The 20,643-nt window shown below is 33.5% G+C and overlaps 3 protein-coding genes and 1 long non-coding RNA gene across 10 annotated transcripts; 1 reads left to right on the forward strand and 3 right to left on the reverse strand.

The window, feature by feature from the left end:
- Nucleotides 1–140: 140 nt before the first annotated feature.
- Nucleotides 141–2,228, reverse strand: LOC145935478 (acylphosphatase-2). Its single transcript, XM_083036874.1, has 3 exons — nucleotides 1,811–2,228; nucleotides 1,233–1,359; nucleotides 141–282 (listed from the first exon to the last, which is right to left on the reverse strand). Exons 1-3 carry the CDS (start codon nucleotides 1,881–1,883, stop codon nucleotides 168–170), a joined length of 315 nt encoding a protein of 104 aa, XP_082893000.1. The 5' UTR covers nucleotides 1,884–2,228; the 3' UTR covers nucleotides 141–167.
- LOC145935479 (uncharacterized) lies at nucleotides 276–9,981 on the forward strand. Of its 2 annotated transcripts, XR_014425229.1 has the most exons (6): nucleotides 276–543; nucleotides 905–1,027; nucleotides 5,669–5,820; nucleotides 7,944–8,031; nucleotides 8,330–9,575; nucleotides 9,841–9,981. It is a non-coding gene; the product is annotated as an uncharacterized LOC145935479 (long non-coding RNA). The 2 variants fall into 2 exon arrangements; XR_014425228.1 differs by lacking the exon at nucleotides 9,841–9,981 and having other exon boundaries at nucleotides 3,898–5,820; nucleotides 8,330–8,469.
- LOC145935475 (uncharacterized) lies at nucleotides 3,020–16,800 on the reverse strand. 3 transcript variants are annotated; one of them, XM_083036867.1, is made up of 7 exons: nucleotides 14,618–16,800; nucleotides 14,042–14,244; nucleotides 13,322–13,555; nucleotides 12,985–13,123; nucleotides 5,696–5,848; nucleotides 3,891–4,241; nucleotides 3,020–3,771 (listed from the first exon to the last, which is right to left on the reverse strand). In XM_083036867.1, the coding sequence occupies exons 1-7, from the start codon at nucleotides 14,885–14,887 to the stop codon at nucleotides 3,610–3,612; spliced, it is 1,512 nt and encodes a 503-aa protein (XP_082892993.1). In that variant the 5' UTR covers nucleotides 14,888–16,800; the 3' UTR covers nucleotides 3,020–3,609. The 3 variants fall into 3 exon arrangements, with proteins under 3 accessions (XP_082892993.1, XP_082892995.1, XP_082892994.1); XM_083036869.1 differs by lacking the exons at nucleotides 14,042–14,244; nucleotides 14,618–16,800 and having other exon boundaries at nucleotides 13,322–13,629; XM_083036868.1 differs by lacking the exons at nucleotides 12,985–13,123; nucleotides 13,322–13,555; nucleotides 14,042–14,244; nucleotides 14,618–16,800 and adding an exon at nucleotides 8,420–9,016.
- A 139-nt stretch (nucleotides 16,801–16,939) lies between these two features.
- On the reverse strand, nucleotides 16,940–20,523 carry LOC145935476 (START domain-containing protein 10). Of its 4 annotated transcripts, none has more exons than XM_083036873.1 (9): nucleotides 20,361–20,523; nucleotides 19,962–20,201; nucleotides 19,730–19,879; nucleotides 19,474–19,647; nucleotides 19,236–19,383; nucleotides 19,001–19,153; nucleotides 18,785–18,909; nucleotides 18,583–18,705; nucleotides 16,940–17,974 (listed from the first exon to the last, which is right to left on the reverse strand). In XM_083036873.1, the coding sequence occupies exons 4-9, from the start codon at nucleotides 19,627–19,629 to the stop codon at nucleotides 17,870–17,872; spliced, it is 810 nt and encodes a 269-aa protein (XP_082892999.1). In that variant the 5' UTR covers nucleotides 19,630–19,647; nucleotides 19,730–19,879; nucleotides 19,962–20,201; nucleotides 20,361–20,523; the 3' UTR covers nucleotides 16,940–17,869. The 4 variants fall into 4 exon arrangements, with proteins under 4 accessions (XP_082892999.1, XP_082892998.1, XP_082892997.1 ...); XM_083036872.1 differs by having other exon boundaries at nucleotides 20,353–20,523; XM_083036871.1 differs by having other exon boundaries at nucleotides 19,962–20,160; nucleotides 20,251–20,523.
- Between the last annotated feature and the right edge of the window lie 120 nt (nucleotides 20,524–20,643).

Genomic DNA, 20,643 nt, shown 5'->3' on the forward strand with positions numbered 1-20,643 from the left:
ATAAGCTAATAATTTGTTAAAAAGATTTAAAAGATATTCGATGAAATCGTCGTACATTTGTTCTCAATATCAGTGGAATTTTGAGTGTACTCTGTCATGTGCAAATCAATTGCATTCGAAGTAAACTGTTTAAGTTATATATTAGACATCGATTATGCGTTATATTCTTAAAAACGAATCACGAAACCTTGATATTGCTGCTTCGTGATGGTTTCCCAATTTGTAAATTCGCAATGATGTATCTCGCTACCCGGACTGCCCACTGACGTTAACCACTGTGCCCTGAAAATTGAATATTTATTTTACATTGCATTAGAAGAGCGGTCATTAAACGCTGTTATGCTAATGATATATAAAGTATAATCGATGAAAAGGATATCATTTTCTGAATATTTGAACGCTACGTCATTTTTTAATGAAAGATATAGTTTTTCTGCAGATATAGTCGGCTAAAAACCGCGAACGGTGCTCGATTTCAAGTTTAAGAAGGTCATACACTTGTCGTGTTGCCAATTGCATCGTTGACATCGTTACCAAAACTAAGTGAGTATGTGTTCTGTGTGTACGAATGCATTTGCCACACACGGTGCTCTCTTCACACGCTCCGAAATTATAATTAGCGACTCTAATCAGACCGAGTTCAGATATTTTTACATTACGATGATATCTAGATTGAGTCTTCAATTAAAAAGTGTATGATAAATTAATTAACGATATATACCTCTTCGCGAAGAAACGGTTCAGTAGATCTGGCTCGCATCTCGAAATAACAAGTATTTTCTATATCTCTTTTTAACGACTCTTTCGCCAAGGGCAAATGCATTCTATTTTGCCTTCTTATTGAAGCATATTTATTATTTGTTCACGACGAACTGAGATTTAGCTCGATTAATTTCTATTTCAGGAAGATCTTTCGGAAAACTTCAAACCAGACTTCTTCGTATAAGATGATGTGTGCTGAGGTGTCTTTCAACGTCGACGATACTTGAACGCGGTGACGTAGCGGCGAAGCCGACGAAGGAAACAGGTGATGCGCTGTCATTATTTCATTAAATCGTTCATTAAAGTCGGTTTTCGACATGCCACTCGTTACGCGGCAATTGTTAGTCAAGGCCGGTCGAGGAACCGCAGAGATAACATTTATCTCGCATTTATACGTTTCAATTAATAATTTTAAAATTGTTTGCGCGAAAGAGAGAGAAAGAGAGTTTACAGATGCAATTTTAACTCACATCTGATCGACGAGCGCTCGAGGTCCTTGCATCTTCCCGAGGATCGTGCCAGTTTTACTGTTTTTCACCCAACCGCAAATTCCCAATTGCATACATATGTCTCTCACGTACTTTGGAAAATATACACCTGCAAAGATCGCTTTGAAGACTTTAAGATTCTCGGCTAGACGCGGGATAAAGAGATGCCAAATGCTTATGTAAACAAATACGTATAATCGTGCGTTTATTACTCTTATATACATATATTAGACTCGTAAGAAGTTAAAACGACGAACTTTGCACTTTATTAAAGTGCCAAGAGCATATTTTTAATCGAACGTGAATATGCTTTAGAGGCCAGGTAAAAAGCAAATAGATTTATTAATATTTAATAGACGGTAACATAATGATATATAGAACAATGTCTGGAAATTTAACACGCGACGAATTGAAAAATACGATTTACTGATGAATGATTATAAAGATTAGTGCTTCATAATTTGTCTTTCACAAGGGATATTGCAAATTAATAGACGCGACTGGGATTATACTGAACTATTTAGCATCGATCCTGATTCGAGTGAACATTCGAAACTCACCCTGCACTTTTCCGAAAACCTCGAATTCGACGGATACCAATGGTTCCAGGCAAAGGGGATCATCCGTTGCCATCCTGTTCGAGCTTTAACAGAATCTTGCGTTTGTCTGTAATTCTGCGTCACGTGTGATGATGGGATTCTCGAATATTAGACTTGAATGCACAGTAAAAGATACGGAATCCCGAGGTTGCAGCCTCGTCGGTCGGACACTCTTGCTCTCTTTCTCTCTATCTCTTTCTACGATGTTTCACCTTTCGTCACGACTCACCTCGCTGACTGATTCTTGTTTGCGTCGTCGTGTCTCCTCAAATAGATCACCCCACCACGTTGACATTGATTCGATCGCGATCGATTGAGAGTCGATCGATGGTCCATGATCCTTATTTCAAGGGTCCAGTTACATTATTCGAGATCAAAGGATTTTTCCTTATCTTAATTTGATAACGCAACTTTAATAGATATGTTACAGGAATGTCTCTTTACAAGTATTTTTAATTTCGATCAAATTGATAGCGCATACTATAATATTATAAGAAACTTGACCTGCAAAAAGTAACATGGACGGGATGATATTGTAATGAAACGAAAGAAGAATGAATAACCGATGATTCCGCGATACACCGTCGAAAAACAATTGCTCCTGCCTCGTCGAGCAATATGAGGGAGTTGTTCATTGTGGAAACATTAAATGTAGGCCAGGGGAGCAAGCATTTATCGTCGAACTAAGCACTTCCCATCCATCATGTCTGCCGCCTATTGTCCCGTCATTATCTCGGCTAATTAGTTATTAGTATGCTATGACGTAGTAATTGCCCGAAAGCGAGCACAAGAGCAAAAAGTACCACAGGATACGAGAGAGAGAGGGTTACACGTTTTACTTATAATGATCCTGTTCAATCTATTATATCGTCGTCGGTCAAGGTTTCCGTTCGATGTTAAATTCAATGATAAATTTGTTTGGATAATCCGCGCGAAATTATCGAGGAGAGATCGCGACTATTTTTTTTTTTTTTACCAAATTAAGCTCAAAATGCGGGTAGCGAATATATAAAACGAGACGACAGCTCTCTGTCTAACGCTTCATAGCATTACTTATTATTGCAGAAACCTGATATCGTGAAGATAAAATGGCAAATACACGTTAAATATGATCATTGCAATTAGATTGAAAGAAGTGAGCGAATAAATGTGGTTTGACACGTATGAACATTAACATATTAATACTCGATTTATTCAGTAAGTATCTCTATATGGATCAATCTCTTTATACACAACATTTTAAAATAAATATATAAATAGTCTTTTCTTTTTTATATATAATAATTGCACATTAGTTTTTCCTCAGGTATAGTTAACTATACGATCTTCGAAGGCAAAATGCGCGGCAGCATTAATTCCTACTTTCAATAAGATATTCTAACTTTCGTTATCTCAATGGCATTTGCATATCATTTGTGTATTATATTGCACTGCAAAACTTACTTTCGATAACACGGAGTCTTACTGCAAATACATCGTTCACTTTATTCATACGTTCATTCACAGCCTTCCATTTCTTTCTGCTGCGCGTATCACTAGTCAAGTATCTTCTTTATAAAACTCACTACGTCCTGATTCTCCGATCTCTGCTTAGGATCACGATTGAAGGGATTACTGCGCTCCCTTAAGAGAGACCGTCTCGGGATGATGGATCTCGCGCAAACATTTGGCAGATGCGAGTCACTTCTTCAACACGATCGAACTCGTAGGCAGCAAATCACCCTCTGTTCAAATTATTTATGATAATCGGCTTCTCGTATCTATGCGACAGAGTCCGCATTCGCGGATATCGTCACCGCGGTATTATTCGGCAGGAGAATTCCATTCTCGCTGTCCTTCTCGTTTACATCGGTGCGACCGCCAAAATCCTGGGTGGCCACCAGCAACTTCTGCTGCCTTGCCTGCTTCTTCTCGCGTTCGATCTGGCATTGGAATAAATAAACGAGAACGTTAGAAAGTATATTAATTAAATTGCGCTTTGATATTTGACTGAGTTTTTCGAGGCATTTTCACTCTATATATTTGTTATTTATATACAAACCTTGAAGAATAATCGAAGATAGTGGCATGGAAACACGACGCACTTCCCTGCCTCTTCCTCGGCATCGATGTAAACGCCACGTACAAGAATGGTGTTGCTACAATTAAGGAGGATGAGGAAAACGAAACAGCCGACGTGGGTGATCCAGCAGGATAATTTCAGATTATCCGGCAACAACCACAGATCGAGCGCGTTCCAGATACCGCGCCAGACGTTCACGGTCCCCAGGAAGCTCAGAAGGAGGAAAGCGTCTGCGACTACTAAGAGAAGCACACCCTGAAGACGCGCGCAGACGTATCGCATCAGCGGTTGTAGACAGAACGTTATGATGACTATAAAATACCCGATGACCTGTAATATAAGTATTTTTTGCATTATATTTCTCCACTGAGAAAAAAAAGTTGTTATAACTTGACTTCAATTAACAAAATAGTAATTAGTTGAACGCTTTAGTTAAGTTAACAACTTTTTTTCTCAGTGTCGACGTTGCAAAAATTTGCAACAAAAGATAAAAAGAATATTCTATTTTCTCTCTTAATAGAGTAAATTTTTTTGTTAAATGTTTTTCAAGAGTTTATATTATGAAAGTTCTATTTCTATTATAAGTTTCCTTTAAATATATCCTAAAACGCAAGAAAGAAAAACAAAAGGTTTCTTTTTCTTTTGTTTAAAAAGAAGAGGAAAATTCAGATATTCTTAAAGATAACAATTTGCATATTTGACAAATTTTATTTCCTCTGCAAAATATAAAATATAAAATTTAGATAAATTGAAGCGCAATCTCTCTGTGTTCGAAAATCGTATAAATCGCGTCGGTCAACATCGACGACGTTACAAATGACGAATCAGGGATAACGTAAAACATTTCATATGCATGTACCGACAATTGTGCCATGTGCCTCGGCAATCATGCAATTGGTGAATATTCAATTATATAATCGAACTACCGGCGTGTAGTGCCGTAGCACTACGCACGTACGTCGTATGTCTGCAAAATTTACACTTTCTCGTTGCATTATTGTAATCTTTGAATGATAACGGGAATTCACGCATGTGTAATTGTCCTCGCGATATGCTATATATTTAAGAAAATAATTACATTATTTCTAAACTGTTTCGAGACAATCGGCTCGAGCCAATTGTCAATTGCGGTCACTTGCGGTCCACGTGTCAACGCCTAAAGAATGATTAACTATCCGTCTTTTCGCTCGAGATATTGAATATATATATATTGATATCATTAAATTAATTTTATCTGAATTTTTATATTTTTTTATCGTATAATATATATATATAAATCTTAAGATTGACGGATTGTTTCAGGTTTAGCGACAGTGTCTGCGGCTTAATCGCGTCTGATATATCAGATAGTGCGTCCAAAATTTTCCACTTATGAATCTCAAATCAAGGCTCCAATTGCCTAATTATGACAGTACATTTTCTTTAAAGTAATTCTTGTTGTTACAATATAAAGTTTAGTATTAGTAAGTTTGTTAAACTTTTTTTTTTTTCCTCGCTTATCGTCAACTATCATATGGTATTTTCCGACAATTTTGTAATTTAGTTTTTGCGAAAGCAATTAAGAGTTTCTATTAAAAATTAATAAATAATTAATAATATAATGATTAATGAATATGATGATAAGACGCATTGATAAAGATAAGTAAAATAAAAAATTTTGACATTTATTTTTATGTGAGAAAAGGGAAAGTAATGTGATATTTACATGCGATGCGAATAATTGATTATCTTAATGTTCATAATTTTGTTTGTTATAGATTCAAAGAAATCGTACGTATACGTACCAGTGAGCCAACTGCAGAATATTTGGGATTTTCTGGAAATAGGTAAATATCGAAGAGGATCCAAACCCCTCTCCAAACGAAAACAACCAACGTGCCAACAACACCGACGCTAAAGGCACAATCCAGTAAGTACAATGACCAGTCCCTCGTATTCTGCAACCATAACATTAACGATTATATACATATGTAACTTTCGCATATAGTGATAAAAGAAAATATTAAATAATAATATATCAAAATTTGTACGAGAGATTCCATGATATAATACATTTCATGCAAGCTCTTGTCGGAATACAAAAATTTAATAAAACAATTTGAGAAGGGAGAAGAGAGAATATACAGGGTGTATCCTAAAAAGTGGGAAGTATTGCAATGGTCGATTCAGGACACAAAAATAAGGAAAAAAGTTCATATAAACATATATGTCCGATATGATCTTTTATTACCTTACCTTCACTGAATACATGATACGAACCGTACCACTTACAACACAAGTAACACGCGTTTATGTTTACAAATTAGCAAGACCTTAAGTCCTTTAAATCTTGTAGATAAACAAACCAATATTCAAGTATGCTATCTTAACTCTATTGGAAAATAAAACAGGCTGTAACTCGAAAACAAGGTCATATCGGACATATGTTTATATGAACTTTTTCTCTTATTTTTGTGTCCTGAATCGACCATTGCAATACTTCCCACTTTTTAGGATACACCATATATAATAAAATATAGTATAAAATATAATTAATTATATGTTTTCGCGATTGATTTAATTCGATTAATGAAAATATTTCATGTCACTCTTGAAAGATAAAAGAGATAAATATAAATTAATGTATCGTGATATCGTGATATTGATAGGTATCGACAATAATTATGCATGTCGTTTCTCGAAATTATCTACATGTCATCATATTTTGACAGAAATATTATCAATGCGTGAGAAATATCCACCTGTTCATAAACGCATCAAATACGATAAGCTTTACGGTAAAAGAAAGCACAACAAATCATATAAAGTTAATTTTTAATGACTAACTAACAATAATCTTATTAAGATATCTTCTAAGGATATATATACTCAAGTCTTATGCAGCATAAATTTTATAAAAATCAACATTTGTATAATTGTAGTTAATTAATTTAATTATTTCGACAAATTGACGGGAAAACGTAATTGCTCGAGGAAAATCAATCTGTCCAGATTAAGACAAACGTTTTTCGTGCAGATAGAGAAGAAGGCGGGATCGTAAACGACAAGATGTAAATTAGTGCACTTGCATACATACCTACTGCGCTAATGCGCACGTAGACTATACAAGCGCAATAGTGGTTGACGATCGGGGGACTTTAGCCGGAAACTGTGCTTATACACACCGATAACGCGAGCCTGGACGAGGCACATATGCGTTCCGTGGATCCGATTTATGATTTACGACGCGTTTTATCGCAATGACTGGACCGACAGTGAGCGATCGGGGGATAATAATAATATCGAGGGAAATTTATCGTGTTTTGTGTAATGTAATGAGCGAAATGGCTCTGGCTTCTAACGCGAACTCTCCAGATTTTACTCTTCGCGCTTTTCTTTCGCAGAAATTTCGCTGTCAAATTTCTGTCAATAGACAAAAAAAACTTTATATATTGTTCGTGTGTTTTGCGTAATATATTTAAGCTGAAGAAGAATTAGCGCAAACACTTGACATTGTTATATTAAAAAAATCAATAGACGCGGCATCTATTATGTTAATCTCAAATTCTTATTATTCATATATTTTAATAATAATTAAAACGCATTCTTAAGAGCATCTCTTTATCTATGTTTAATTTAATTTATTTTTTTTGCTTATGTTATAATAAAGCCTTGACGAACTAATGTCATATTCATTAATATGAAATTAAACATAAATTATATATATATATTTAATTAATTTTTATTGCTTTATCTTATAATAAAGCCTTCACTAATGTCACATCCATTAATATGAAATTAAACATAGATTTTTTTTAGAAATAAAGATGCTCTCATGAGTGCGTTTTATTATATTAGAGCATCTTTATTTCTAAAAAAAATCTATGTTTAATTTCATATTAATGGATGTGACATTAGCTCGTCAGGGCTTTATATATATATATATATATATATATATATATATATAAAATATAAATTAAATTATATTAAATATATTTATAGAAACCATATTATTCATGGATATTATTTTTTTACAAAATATTATTTTTTCAGAAAATATATATTTCGAGCTTCCAAAGAGTGCTTTTGAAGTATACTCTTACAATTAGACAAAAGGAGAAGCAAGAAAAGGATATACTTGGTAATGTATTTCTCTTCTTCGATAATTAAAAATTTGATATAAAAAATATATATAAAACATATTTGTATTATACATTAAACATATTCAAAACAATATTGGATAGGGATCTCGAATAATTGCTGCAAAATAGAGATGGACTTTTGGTTTCACTTATTAAAACACACTATACACATCTACTGTCAGAAGTCATCTCTTATTTTTTTCTATAAAATACAGCTTCCATCCTGTAACTGTAATCTGTGTTTCCTTATTTAATTTTTTTAATATCTAATATCTATGTATTTGGCTTGTTAATTAGGCTATAAGAGTGCAATCTTACATCGATCTACGATCCTATGGCTTGCGGCGCATCCCGAGAGGGAAGAAGAAAGAGAGGATCGATACTTACGTTGACGCGAAACATAGTTTGCACTTCGAAGTAACCCTGACACGAGTCGAGAACGAGCGAGAACGGCGGCGCGGAGACGTTGCGGATCGCGCGCATGATGCCGAGCGCGAGTAGACTGACGACGACTGTGGCAATAGCTGTACCGGGCGTTTGTTCCATGTAGATGTCCAGGGCCATCCAGGGGCCACGCCAGGCGTTCACGCAACACAGTCCAAACACGCTGGTGTAGAGTCGCGAGCCGAGATAATAGGACAGCCGATGTTTGTCCGGATGAAGGATGTCGTCCAGGCTGTGTTGCAGGACGTTGAAGACGAAGAGACCGGTAAAGCCGATCACGATCGACGCGAAGCTACTGAACACCGGCTCGTTTGGATAGACATAGAAGTCGCTGAGCCCCCAGGTACCTCGCCAATAACCGACCACTGCGGGCGCAATCATGAACGCGGAGAATATCGTGTCCAGGATCGTCAGGATGGCGTAGTGCAGACGATTCGAGGATCTCCTGTCTAGGCCCCCGGTCATCCCGGCACTAGCCGCGCGCAACTCGACCATTCTTATCCAATCCGGATCGAATTTAGTAGTCGCGCCGCTGGTCATTATGCATGATTTGCGCTTTCAGAATTACTGACTATCATGTAAAAGAAGAAAGAGAGAAAAGGAAGAGAAAAAAGATGATCAGTTTAAAAAAACGAGAGGCAACGTGTCCAAATACGACGACGTTCGACGTTTTCTTCCTGACATTCTCCGATGAGAGTCAACTCATCCGACTCTTGATCTTCACTCTTCGATTTATCCGTCAAAAATCAGCCTTTGTCATCGTAACACACTCATGCTCTCGACGGGCTGATGATATTTATCTCGTACACTTTCGCGTTCCCAGCTAACTTCTTCAGCGTTCTGCGTGCGAAAATGTGAATTTCTTCAACGTCAGATACTCGAAAACGTAGCTTCTTCCAATGATGATGAAAAACACTTCCTCGTGTTTCTCAGGTTGAATTATATAAATACAATCGCACAAAATATCTTGTATTTCAACGTACAAGGGACCCTTCGAGACGACGTCAACATCGACGCGAAGGAGCCGCGCAAACCGGATTCAACCCTCGTCCGTGCGCTCGAAAATGATCAAATGGATCCGTCAGTCGGCAGCAGCGGGGTGAGTACTGACTTGTCTTCGGTACAACTGCTATCTTTTATCAACCGCGCTTAGCCGCTAAACGCGCGGACCAACACTATCGCATTATCGCGAACACCATCGTCGCTCGCGCGGCGGACCACCGGCACGGAGTACCGCTCTCCTTTGCTCCCTCGTTCTCTCGAATCTCCCCCTCCCCCTCTTATGCGTTATAATCGCCTCTCATCGCAGTGCTATCACGGATCAGAACGATCGGCGGCGATGAGAACCGCACGCTCTGTTCCAGCTCTTGTAATGCGATTCGAAGAAGATTCGGTGGCGCACGGTATCTTCCAAGGACTCCGCGAGAGCTTCCGTTTGTCAAGAGTGACAAGATCATTAAGTTGCAGTTCGAAGAAGATGCATCAACGTGATGCGAAATACGGAACTTGAAAGATAAGAGACACATATATATAGATATATATTAATCCTTCATCAAAATATTTAAAATTTTCCTAGTGATTTATTCCACAACTCAGATATTTAATTTGGCTTAGAGTCAAGTAGGCAAATAAAAAGATCGTGACAATTAAAGGATTCCCGTTTATATAACGCATCGTGTCACATTTTGTATCTTGTGTATTACATCACAGTTAAATTGAGTAGCGTGCGATTGAGATAGAAAAGAAAAAATATAAAAATATATAAGCGAGTTTTTTTTAGAAAAGGATTCTTGAAGCTAAGTCAGATTAATATGAAATTATCTGATTTCATATTTTATCTGGAAAAAGAAGAACAATTCCATGGCAATATGATATAATTTCTAGTCACCTTGGCGCTATTTTTTTTTGAGTAGTGTTTCCTGTCTCGTGCTCATTTAGCCATTGATGTATACTCATTTAGCCATTGACGCTTTAGCTAAAGTCGTCGCTAATCGACTCCTTTTTGTCCACCAATCAAGCTCGGGTTACAACATCTTCTCACCTTCGTGCATTAATTCACCCTGGCAAGCCTCGTCAAGGGCATAAAATTCACTGTCATCTCAAATAATTGTGAAAGATACGAAATTAAATGTTTCACCCCTTGTGAACGCGTTGCACTTATGATAATTTTTGGAGCTTTTTGTACTCTAATACTTCTGTGTAAAGTGTCGCGCGCATAAATCTAGATTTTAATATAATACATCGAATATTGAGACTCAAATAATATCTAGGTTTATTTACAGCAGGGATCCGGACCAAACCGGAACCAAAACCGATAACCGTTCCATAATCGTTTTTTTAGTAGAACCGAAACCGTAAACTGTATTGAAATTCTATTAAATTTATAACACTGGAACCATAACCGGACCGTTAAATTATTTTCGGTTTACGGTTCTTTTCGATATTTCTTTCTACTTTGCGCAAATGACGGAAATATCATGATAACTGCCTGCTTAAAGTGCAGTACAATTAAAAATAAATTATTTTTTAAATGTTCTGAAATACATGTATTATCGCAAACGATAACTGTGAGGATAGTATGTTTTCATGTATAATATAAAGTGTTGTTTATTTATATATCATAAAAATTAATAATAATTGCTTAAAGTAATATAATTTAGAAATTAATTTAATTAGAAAAACGAAAAATAAAAATTTTAAAAACTGGAACTGTAACACCGAAAAAATCGTAATTTAAATGGTTTCGGTTTCCTTTATTTATCAAAAAAACCGAAACTGGAAGCGGAACAGTTATTAAATATTTTATTAAATTGTAACTGAAATCGAACCCTAATTTTGTTTCGGTCCGGATCCTTGATTTACAGTAGTAATAAAGTTGTATCTACTCGTTTGTTTGAAACCCTATCAATCATATATACATAACAGCAGACATTTGTTTATAAATAATAATGAAAATCATTGTATATATACAGTTTGCTGCTATATTTAATAATAGGTACTTGAAATTCGTCATCGGGATTTTTTAATTGGAAGAAGACGGTAATCGCATCTAAAATTCGCAGATAAAATAACTCGATGCTCTATACGAATTGTTATAACAATCGGTGATACGATAAATATGTCAAAAATGTATAACGCTTTTTTATAGATAAGAAATGTTCATCTGTATAATCACACAGCGCCATTGTATATCTCTATTATCGGTGAGCAATAATCAATGATCAGTTCATAAATTTCCGGGGAAAACCGACGTGATCGTGGTTTTGTTGAGATCTTTCTATTCGTAAAGTTGCAAAAGCACTCGATCATATTTTTTTTTACAATTTGTATCGTTTTCACATTTTCAATCAACAATTCTTATAATACATTGTTTCAGCACATGTTACAAATTATAATATATAATTGTATAATTAGGTTCTATATAGATATCAATGATGTGTAAATTACAGAATTATCAGATTAGTGCATCATAAAAATTTTCATAAAAAAAGCACACGTATGAAGTATTTGTGTGATTTGAGAATTACTGCGCAATCATTAAACATATTATGATTTTCACGATATCTAAGACTAAAAAATTGATAACGTGCGTTTCGTTAGGATTGAATATCGTAATCAGTTTCACTCTAGATAATTCTTGATAATATTTGGAAAAAATTCCTCCCCGTTTTATGATTCTTCTCCGCGAAAGAAAACAGACGAGTAATTTTACAGCAACTTTTGTTATATATATTATTATATAATAAATTGTTATAAATTTATTTATAAATTATTCATTTATAAATTATATTATGCGAAACGGTTTTTCGAAGGCTTATACGTGGATGTATGTATTATATGATACAATCGCGTAATCCTCGATAATAAATTGTGCAAAAATTGAGCATTACGTGTAATATGTAGTTCCATTTATAAATTACAAGCTTTCAAATTAGACACGTGTATTGTATAATCGCGTTAAACGCCATTTGACAATTGAGCACAGGGTCAGCGGCTCTTCAGGCGGTAATCAAAGACGCGACTATCACGAAGCGCGTACGATGGTCAAAGACGATGTAAGAGAGATTGTGACAACGAAATTATGAGAGAGAATATAAGCAGAAAGTCCGATTACAGTCCCTTAAATCACTGTGCGAGAAAATTTTACATATTATTATATACAGTAGTTTTATAATCGTCAATGAAAGAACATAGATAATGAAATTTCTTATATAAGATTTATATCTGATTAATATTCTATTTGCGTATAATAATTGTAGCGCTGTGTAAAACAGTTTTTGTTCGCACATAAATTTTTAGCTTTTTAAATTTAAACAACTTTGTGCTCTCTTTTGATGTGTATAAACTTTTTATAATTATATATAAACGTGTTATCATATATAACCATAGCTTTTTTGCAATTACGAGTGTTTGTTACATGAATGAATGATCACAAAACATCGCAGGTATAAAAATATTCTTTATCGAAAATAGAAAAAAAATTGAACTTATTGAATTTTTTAACTCACCACGTTATATCTCGTAGGAAATTGAAATGCATAACTCGGTACATCGATGAAGATTATCATTGGGGTTGCTATCAAGTTCCGAATGCAACGTAAAATCGCCAAGCAAACCAGCAGCAAACATATCAAAGACGCCGTTATCCTATATACAGCGAGATATTACAAGATAACAATTATTAAATTGTCTATTATGTGAAACATCTCTATATATATAAGCTTCTTCACTCAAAGATAAAACTTTTCATCGATCTATAATTTTTGAACGATACAAAGTTTCTCTCTTTCTTTACTTCAACGTACGTTCTATTTAATTAAAAAATTGACAAAAATGTCGACTTACCATGTATGCGTAAATAGAAAATTGTCGATTATGATCCAGCCACCCCGCCAATGCGTGATGCACGCTACACCGAAAGTATAAGTATACAGAATTTGTAAGGCGCGATAAGGTAGTCGCTTTAGCCAATTTAATGCAGCCCATTTGTTCGTGTAAATATCGTGAAATCGATTCTTGAAAATTGCGAATGTTACGTGTAACGCAGCGCCGAACGTAAAACAAATCCAGCTGGGAAACCTGTGGACAAAACCCTTTTGCATTCGCGTGTAACAAATCACGATGTAAAAGGGAACAAATGTTAAAAGCAGCATTGATAAGAGCGTATTAATTATTAATTGGTATTGAAAATTGGCCGAGATGTGTAAGGTAGTACAAAAAAAAAAAAAACTGATGAAATTTTAAACCGATAAAAAAATTTACGCACGTAGAAAATATATTGATTATATAAATATTAATATATATACAGAAAAATTTATTAGTATATACAAAAAATACGACATCGCGCGATATAATTCATAATCGTCAATTTTTAACAATTTTACGGTATTATTGAGATTGAATAAGGAGTTCTAATTTTAAAAGATTTTAGAAAAGATATATAAATAAACATATAGTGAAAAATATATATATATTCCAGTCCAGCTTATTCATATTTACCCTTATGCATCATATATCGCGTGAATTCTGAAATTGACTCTTCCATTTCTTCTGTTGTTTACTCACAATTGCGCATGATGATCCATTCCTCCCCAGACTCCTCTCCAAAAGCCGATCGCTGAAGGACCGATTATAAACACAGAGATTAATGGATCGAGTAAAGAAAACGTTCCTTTCTTTTTTGATTTTTCTGATGACTTTTTCGCCGGTTTGGTCTCTTCTTTGAGGACTTGATGAGTTTCTTCATTGCATATACAAGTATTGTCTTCCTATATACCGTTTGTTCGCAAGATTAAATTTATTCAGATTACAAAAGAAATTTCAGATAACATATTTTAATCAATTTAGTTATAGTATCGATATATCAAAAATAAAATTAGCATCTATAGGAAATAAGATTCTAAATATAATTATTAGAAATAATTAAAAGGATTTAATAATAGTAATAATAGTTAGGGATTTTAAGAATTATATATACTTATTTATACACACATTTATTGCTAAATATATTAATACCATACATTTGATTTTAAATAAGAATAATTTTCGGGAATATTCTAATTTAAGAATCGATTATTTATAATCGCCAAAAATACAAAAGAAAAGCGAAAATAATAAAAAACAAAAAAAGAAATTTTTTACCTTATTCGAATTATTTTGTGTCACTTCGTTGATATTTGATATTGTCTTATCGTTTTCATAATTTTCAGTTTGTCCTGTTTCTGCTTTCTCAATCATAGACGCACTAGAGTCGTTATTTTCATGCTTATTTATCAATAAGCTTTCGCATTTAACAATGTTAGGATATCTTTGCGATACTATTGTCTGAGTATCGCTGTTTGAGTGAAAATCTACAGATTTTTCTATAAGCTTCTCTTCACCGGACAACGAACGCGATTCCGTATTGTACATATTTGTTTCCTCATACGATTAGAAATTTAGATCGTTTGATCGCGCGATATGTTACGACAATTCTATAGACTGACCTAATGCAAAATCGATAAAACAAAGATAAAATAAAGATAAAACAATATAAATAAGGAAGAGGTATAGAGAAGCAAACACTTTAACACACCCGACAAAACTGCACTTGTTTCATTGAAAAACGATGCATCGACCCGCGGCATATAATCATAAGTTATGTCATCATCGTGTTATGTTATCCATTTAGAATATTTTTCACCTGGTATCTCCTAATGAATTTTACAAATAAAATACGTCAAACGTTTTTTTCCGATCGACTCGATCTGTAAATCTCTTTTACTCGTCCTGTAAATCGTCTGTCATATTCACATTCCGGTGCGAGACTAATATATGATGCTACATGTAATTTTATTTGCTAGATTTATCCTGATTATTTGATAAGTTGCTCAAAATTTTCGCTTCTCTTTTATTGCATATAAGTACGGAAGATTTTGATAGCGAGAGAGCTATAATAAAGTACAAATCTCTTCTCGACAAAATGCAATATTTTTACGCATTAATATAGTACTTTAATAAACACACATTTGTGTTAACTCAAGAATTTACGTCGGAATCATCGTCAATAAAGATAATTATATTTGTATAATAAATATTAAACAATACTCGGATGAGATAAGACACATTCGCAAGAAATCGTGATTTGATCACATGCAACTATCACATATATGTGTGTACCTGTATATATTGTTTTATTATCAAATCAGTATATATTGTTTAAACGCGCAATGTAAATTGACGTAGCATCATTTCCTTAATGCGGGCCAAAAATATGATTTTCAAGATAAAACGTATTAAAAAAAAAAATGAATAGACATATATCTAAAATCTAAAGTATACAAAAGATAAAGATTCAACAGAGAAAGTTACTGATGCTTCATATATACTCCTGATTTACGAAAATAAAATAGATTGTGGAGCCAATTATTACATTTTTTAGGAATAATCTATAATATTTTCAACAATTCTACACATTTTACTTTTTATTCAGAAAAAAATAGTGTGAGATGTAAAATATGCGTCTTAATTATGTAAATATTATATTACATAATATTATTATCGGTGTGTTCTTCAGAGAATCTTTTGTAATAATTGACTGAACACAATCTTTTCTCTTTATTTTACATTATCGATACGGTAATTAACTAAATAGAAGCTTTACTAGAATAATAATTTAAAGACGGCTTTAACATTTTTATTTTATTGTGAATTTTATAAATTAATTACTTTATAAATTTTTTTTATTGCGTTATACATTCTTTCATAGAGCAAAGAAATTGAAAATAAATTATATATATATAATAATAGTTACGTGATTTTAGGCCTTGACGAGCATATTAAATATTAGAATCACATGTATTTATTTAAATAAATCAATTTACAATTTACAATAGTCATATTGGCGGGACGTTTCGACACTCACTTGTGTCTCTTCAGCCGCATTCATTTAATTCTACAATACGGAACGTCCCGCCAATATGACTATTGTAAATTGTAAATTGATTTATTTAAATAAATACATGTGATTCTAATAATATTTAATATGCTCGTCAAGGCCTAAAACCACGTAACTATTATTTATAGCACGAGCTGATCATAACTAATTTATTATATATATATGTTTCAAAATTGTATATTTAAAAATTTTTTTAAATTTTTGTTAATAATTAAATAATACATATCCATTAATATTCAGTGAAATGTATGTATGTATACTCTACAGTATATTTCGTAAATCGTAAAGTATGGTTCAAACTTCACGAGCGTAGTTCTAAAGAATTTCTGCTCAGTAATTATTTGATTATAATTTTTTCAATTGTTTGCCTTTTTGACATTTAATTTGTCCGAATCATTTAATTTTGTCTTAATATAAATTTTATTGCAAAAATTCTTGTAAAAATAAGCCGTTGAAATTTGACAGTCTTTCAGAGCACTTTGTATATTACATAAAAATGTAATATAATTAAATTAACGAAACGCAAATTCGAGAGACTGTGATATCATTTTCGTTTTTTATATATTTTGCATTCACATCTGTTTTGTACACATTTAATATATCTATAAAAAAAAAATCGAGGAGACTGCGAATAAAATCTATTTAGAATGATAAAGAGAAAATCAATGAAGAGAGCATATCTGAACTGTTTATCGACACTAAGTTGCTTATTCGTTTTACATAGAATTTGATATTTAGATACCTATGTAGAAGAAAAGTCTCCTTTTATATAACGCGAATGCGTTCTCTTTTCGATAAACGTTTTATATAATTGTAATAAAAATGAATCTAACTCTCGTCAAAGCATTTAAAAACCTCTAACTACTCATTACGTTCTTCGCTACAAAAAGTTGCAATTACTTCGTATCTGTATATATATATTAAGAAGAATTAGTATAATAAATAATTATTATACGTGCAATGCACAATATAGAAGATAGATCAGACGGATGTTTCGAGATAGTTTTGCTTGAGTCACGTTTTGCGAGATACGGATTATAAAAAGAGCTTCTAGTGTACCTTCTATATTGTGCGGGATACCCTTATTAAATTTGCGCGCTTTATCAACATGAATATAAACCTGACTTGAAATTAGTACCTAATGCAAAGCAGGCCGTCAATACTTCTTTTGTCGATGTGTTCACATATATAGTCACGTTCGTATATACGCGCAAGGCGATCTCGCGTATAATAATGAACGTGATTTTTGAATTTTTTAACGTTATATGCATTAAAATGTATAACATTATAATTAGAATTTATTATATAAGAAATACGCAAATCGAACTTTTGATAATTGTACAAATTGTCTCTGTGTTACATTTTAGTTATAATACTGTAGCTCTAGAGCTTTCCGTTATTCCGTTTTCTTTACTACTTACTTACCTAAAAATTCTTCATTACGTCTCTTTATTACATTAATCGCTGTCCACCGCGGTAGTTTCCTTGATCAAACTTTCCCTTAAGTCAGACTCATCTACATAATTATACTTTGAATTCTTTTCTTCTACAGATTTCACACACTGAAACGAATTAATAACAGACAATTGCATAAATTAAAATTGTATATAAAATAAAACTTTAAAAATGATTTTAGAGTTGCCAATTGTATTTGAGGAAAGAACAAAGTTTACTTTTTCATACATTGTTTCATTATTCATAAAAGTATTATCATAAAGATACAAATATTAAATAATATATTATATGATAATCACATATAATTATTATAATTATATGTATACGATAAAATGGGGGAAAAAGTGACTTTTGAAGATATATGTGTAATATTACTACTGCAAGAGTTTAAATTTTTAAAAAACAAGAAAATATAATAATCCACTATATAACAATGAAAAATGTAATAAAAATATATATAATAACGAAATGTATAATAAAATATAATCTGTTCTTTTATATCACAAAACAAAATAATCATAGAAAAAAGATAAATTATAATTTAAAATTAAAATGTACTTTTTCAATTAAAATTTCAAAAATTTTAAATTAAAATTGTATTTTTAATTTAAAAAATAGCTTGATTTGGAACTTTTAAACATCTAGTTGGCAACTCTACACATAGTGTCATCTGATTATAACTTGTAGAATATAAAATACAACAGGCTACTCTTACTTCTTCAATACGTATTCTAGGTGCCATTATTTGTTCAGGATAATGCCACGGCTTGTAATTTGGATTATTAAGTACTTTCCAGCTTGGGTAACCCACAGAGGCCTTATGTAATCGTTTTACCATCTACAAGGAATAGTTTTATGAGAAAATATGTATTATAATGTAACTTAATCCTGATATATTTCTTCATAAGATATCTTACTTTCGGAGCAAATATTTGCGTAACTTTATTGACCAACCACACAGGCAATTTACCATGTGGATCTGTGTGCGATACATAACCGAGCTCAGAGCCATCTCCATTGCGTGAAGGCCTTACAATATAGCCTTAAATATAATATATTGTGTTATTATGTTCAGACATATATGTATGTATGTATACCATATACGAAATATGTACAAGCTTTCAAGACCTTACCCGTGAGGTAAGATGTTGCTCGTACAAAGTGTTTTCTAGGTGGATAATCTTTGTGATAAACAGAATGATTTATTATCAATTGTTCTATACCAGTATCTAGCCAAGATCGTTGCAAGATAAAGTCTCTATTTTTTAATGGAGATGGGCATGTCACTAAAATTTGTGTAGTATGAATAGAATAAGATTCCTGGTATAAAGCTCAAATCTCAAAAATACATGGACGCACAATACTCACTGGAATAATAACCAATGTCATTATTTGGATTAAAACATCCTATATCTTTTGCTTCAATCATATGAGTGTCCCATACTTTTCTATATTCAGGATCATGTAAAACGTCATATAATGTTTCCGGCAAAACATCGGGAAAACGCGTTCTGATCTGTAAATAGAATAGCGATGTAATTTGTAAATTGAATCACTCCTCTCTTGATCGTAAAATGTACAATTTACTTATCAAAGAACAACTCACTTTCACCATTCTAAAACTAATTCCTCGGACGGATTTTGTCCAAACAGATAAATCGGGTTTGTTATAATCTAATTTCCAGTCATTATTATCGTCGTACAATTGCTTTAATTTCTCAAAATCTTTATCTTCCGCAATTTTGACAACGCCAATATCCATTGTAATGTAGAGCAATATCTAGAAATGCAATAGTACAAATGTTTATGTTTAATATAAAATTTCCAATTTTATTTCTAACTAATTCAAACTTAATATTTACCTGTTGATTACAAGTTTAGTGATAGGTAGGCAGTACTATCATTTTTTTCCCCTTATTCAGTCTATAACAACTCTATAACCCTACTCTCTTGCATAATACAGAGAGATTACAGGAATATTCGAGACATACAACAATTCTCTTGTGTTCCATCTGCAAGGAAAGATCATTATTTATATATATTGTATACTGTCAAGATTTAAATAAAAAAAAATAAAAAATACATAATACGTACATGCTTCCCGGTTCGTTCGCTTCGTGGAAATGAGACGATGATAATCAAGTCATATCACGGTTGTCATGTCCGGTTTAAAAAGCTCGTTATCGCAGGCGATAAAGACTCGAGGCAACCGAACGCTCTCGGAAGCGTGCTTCGCCAATAAGTTGCGGGCGATCATAGGTTAATTCTAAGCGGCACGTACGAGTTAAACATCCTGCGGGCAACATCGGGAACGGGTGATGAGCGGGCTCGTGTCTGTAAAAATTTCAAGTAACATGCCTTCGGTGAACGCTGGCCTCCTTACTCTCGACGACGTCCGCTCATTCGAATATCGATTCGATCGAACGGAATCCACGAACGCGACAATCTCACTGTCGGCGGCTGCGGCAATAAACGATAACGACACCTGCATACTTGTTATCGCGTGTCATCGGATCAGCGGGCCTCGCTATCGCAGGCTATATCATCGTCGCTTCAGGTTTCAGAAACCGCTTGGCACGTTGACAGTTCGACTGTCATTATCAGCCCGATCAGCCGGTAACAGCCGGTATGGAACGAAACCGCGAAACGTGAATCGCGTGAAGTGCAATCGATATGTTGATATGCCTATCGATTATTTCGCGGTTGCCAACATGAGAAAAAAGTTTTGGACTAGAACCAGTTCGTTGCTGATTGGATATCTGTTAGGGATTTTTCG

This window comes from Prenolepis imparis, unplaced genomic scaffold (assembly GCF_030444845.1).
Source record: "Prenolepis imparis isolate NDT839.2.m4 unplaced genomic scaffold, iyPreImpa1.0 SCAF_4, whole genome shotgun sequence".
Classification (NCBI taxonomy): domain Eukaryota; kingdom Metazoa; phylum Arthropoda; class Insecta; order Hymenoptera; family Formicidae; genus Prenolepis; species Prenolepis imparis.

Coding starts and splice junctions, on each gene's coding strand:
- LOC145935478 (XM_083036874.1), bottom strand. CDS start 1,883: ATGGCAACGGATGATCCCCTTTGCCTGGAACCATTGGTATCCGTCGAA. Junction 1,360..1,810: donor GGTTTTCGGAAAAGTGCAGG/GTGAGTTTCGAA, acceptor CGATCTTTGCAG/GTGTATATTTTCCAAAGTAC. Junction 283..1,232: donor CGAGCGCTCGTCGATCAGAT/GTGAGTTAAAAT, acceptor TTCAATTTTCAG/GGCACAGTGGTTAACGTCAG.
- LOC145935475 (XM_083036867.1), bottom strand. CDS start 14,887: ATGTACAATACGGAATCGCGTTCGTTGTCCGGTGAAGAGAAGCTTATA. Junction 13,556..14,041: donor ATGGATCATCATGCGCAATT/GTGAGTAAACAA, acceptor TTTTGTCCACAG/GTTTCCCAGCTGGATTTGTT. Junction 5,849..12,984: donor TTCCTACGAGATATAACGTG/GTGAGTTAAAAA, acceptor TTATGGTTGCAG/AATACGAGGGACTGGTCATT.
- LOC145935476 (XM_083036873.1), bottom strand. CDS start 19,629: ATGGATATTGGCGTTGTCAAAATTGCGGAAGATAAAGATTTTGAGAAA. Junction 19,154..19,235: donor TGACATTGGTTATTATTCCA/GTGAGTATTGTG, acceptor CACAAATTTTAG/TGACATGCCCATCTCCATTA. Junction 17,975..18,582: donor CTAGAATACGTATTGAAGAA/GTAAGAGTAGCC, acceptor AATTCGTTTCAG/TGTGTGAAATCTGTAGAAGA.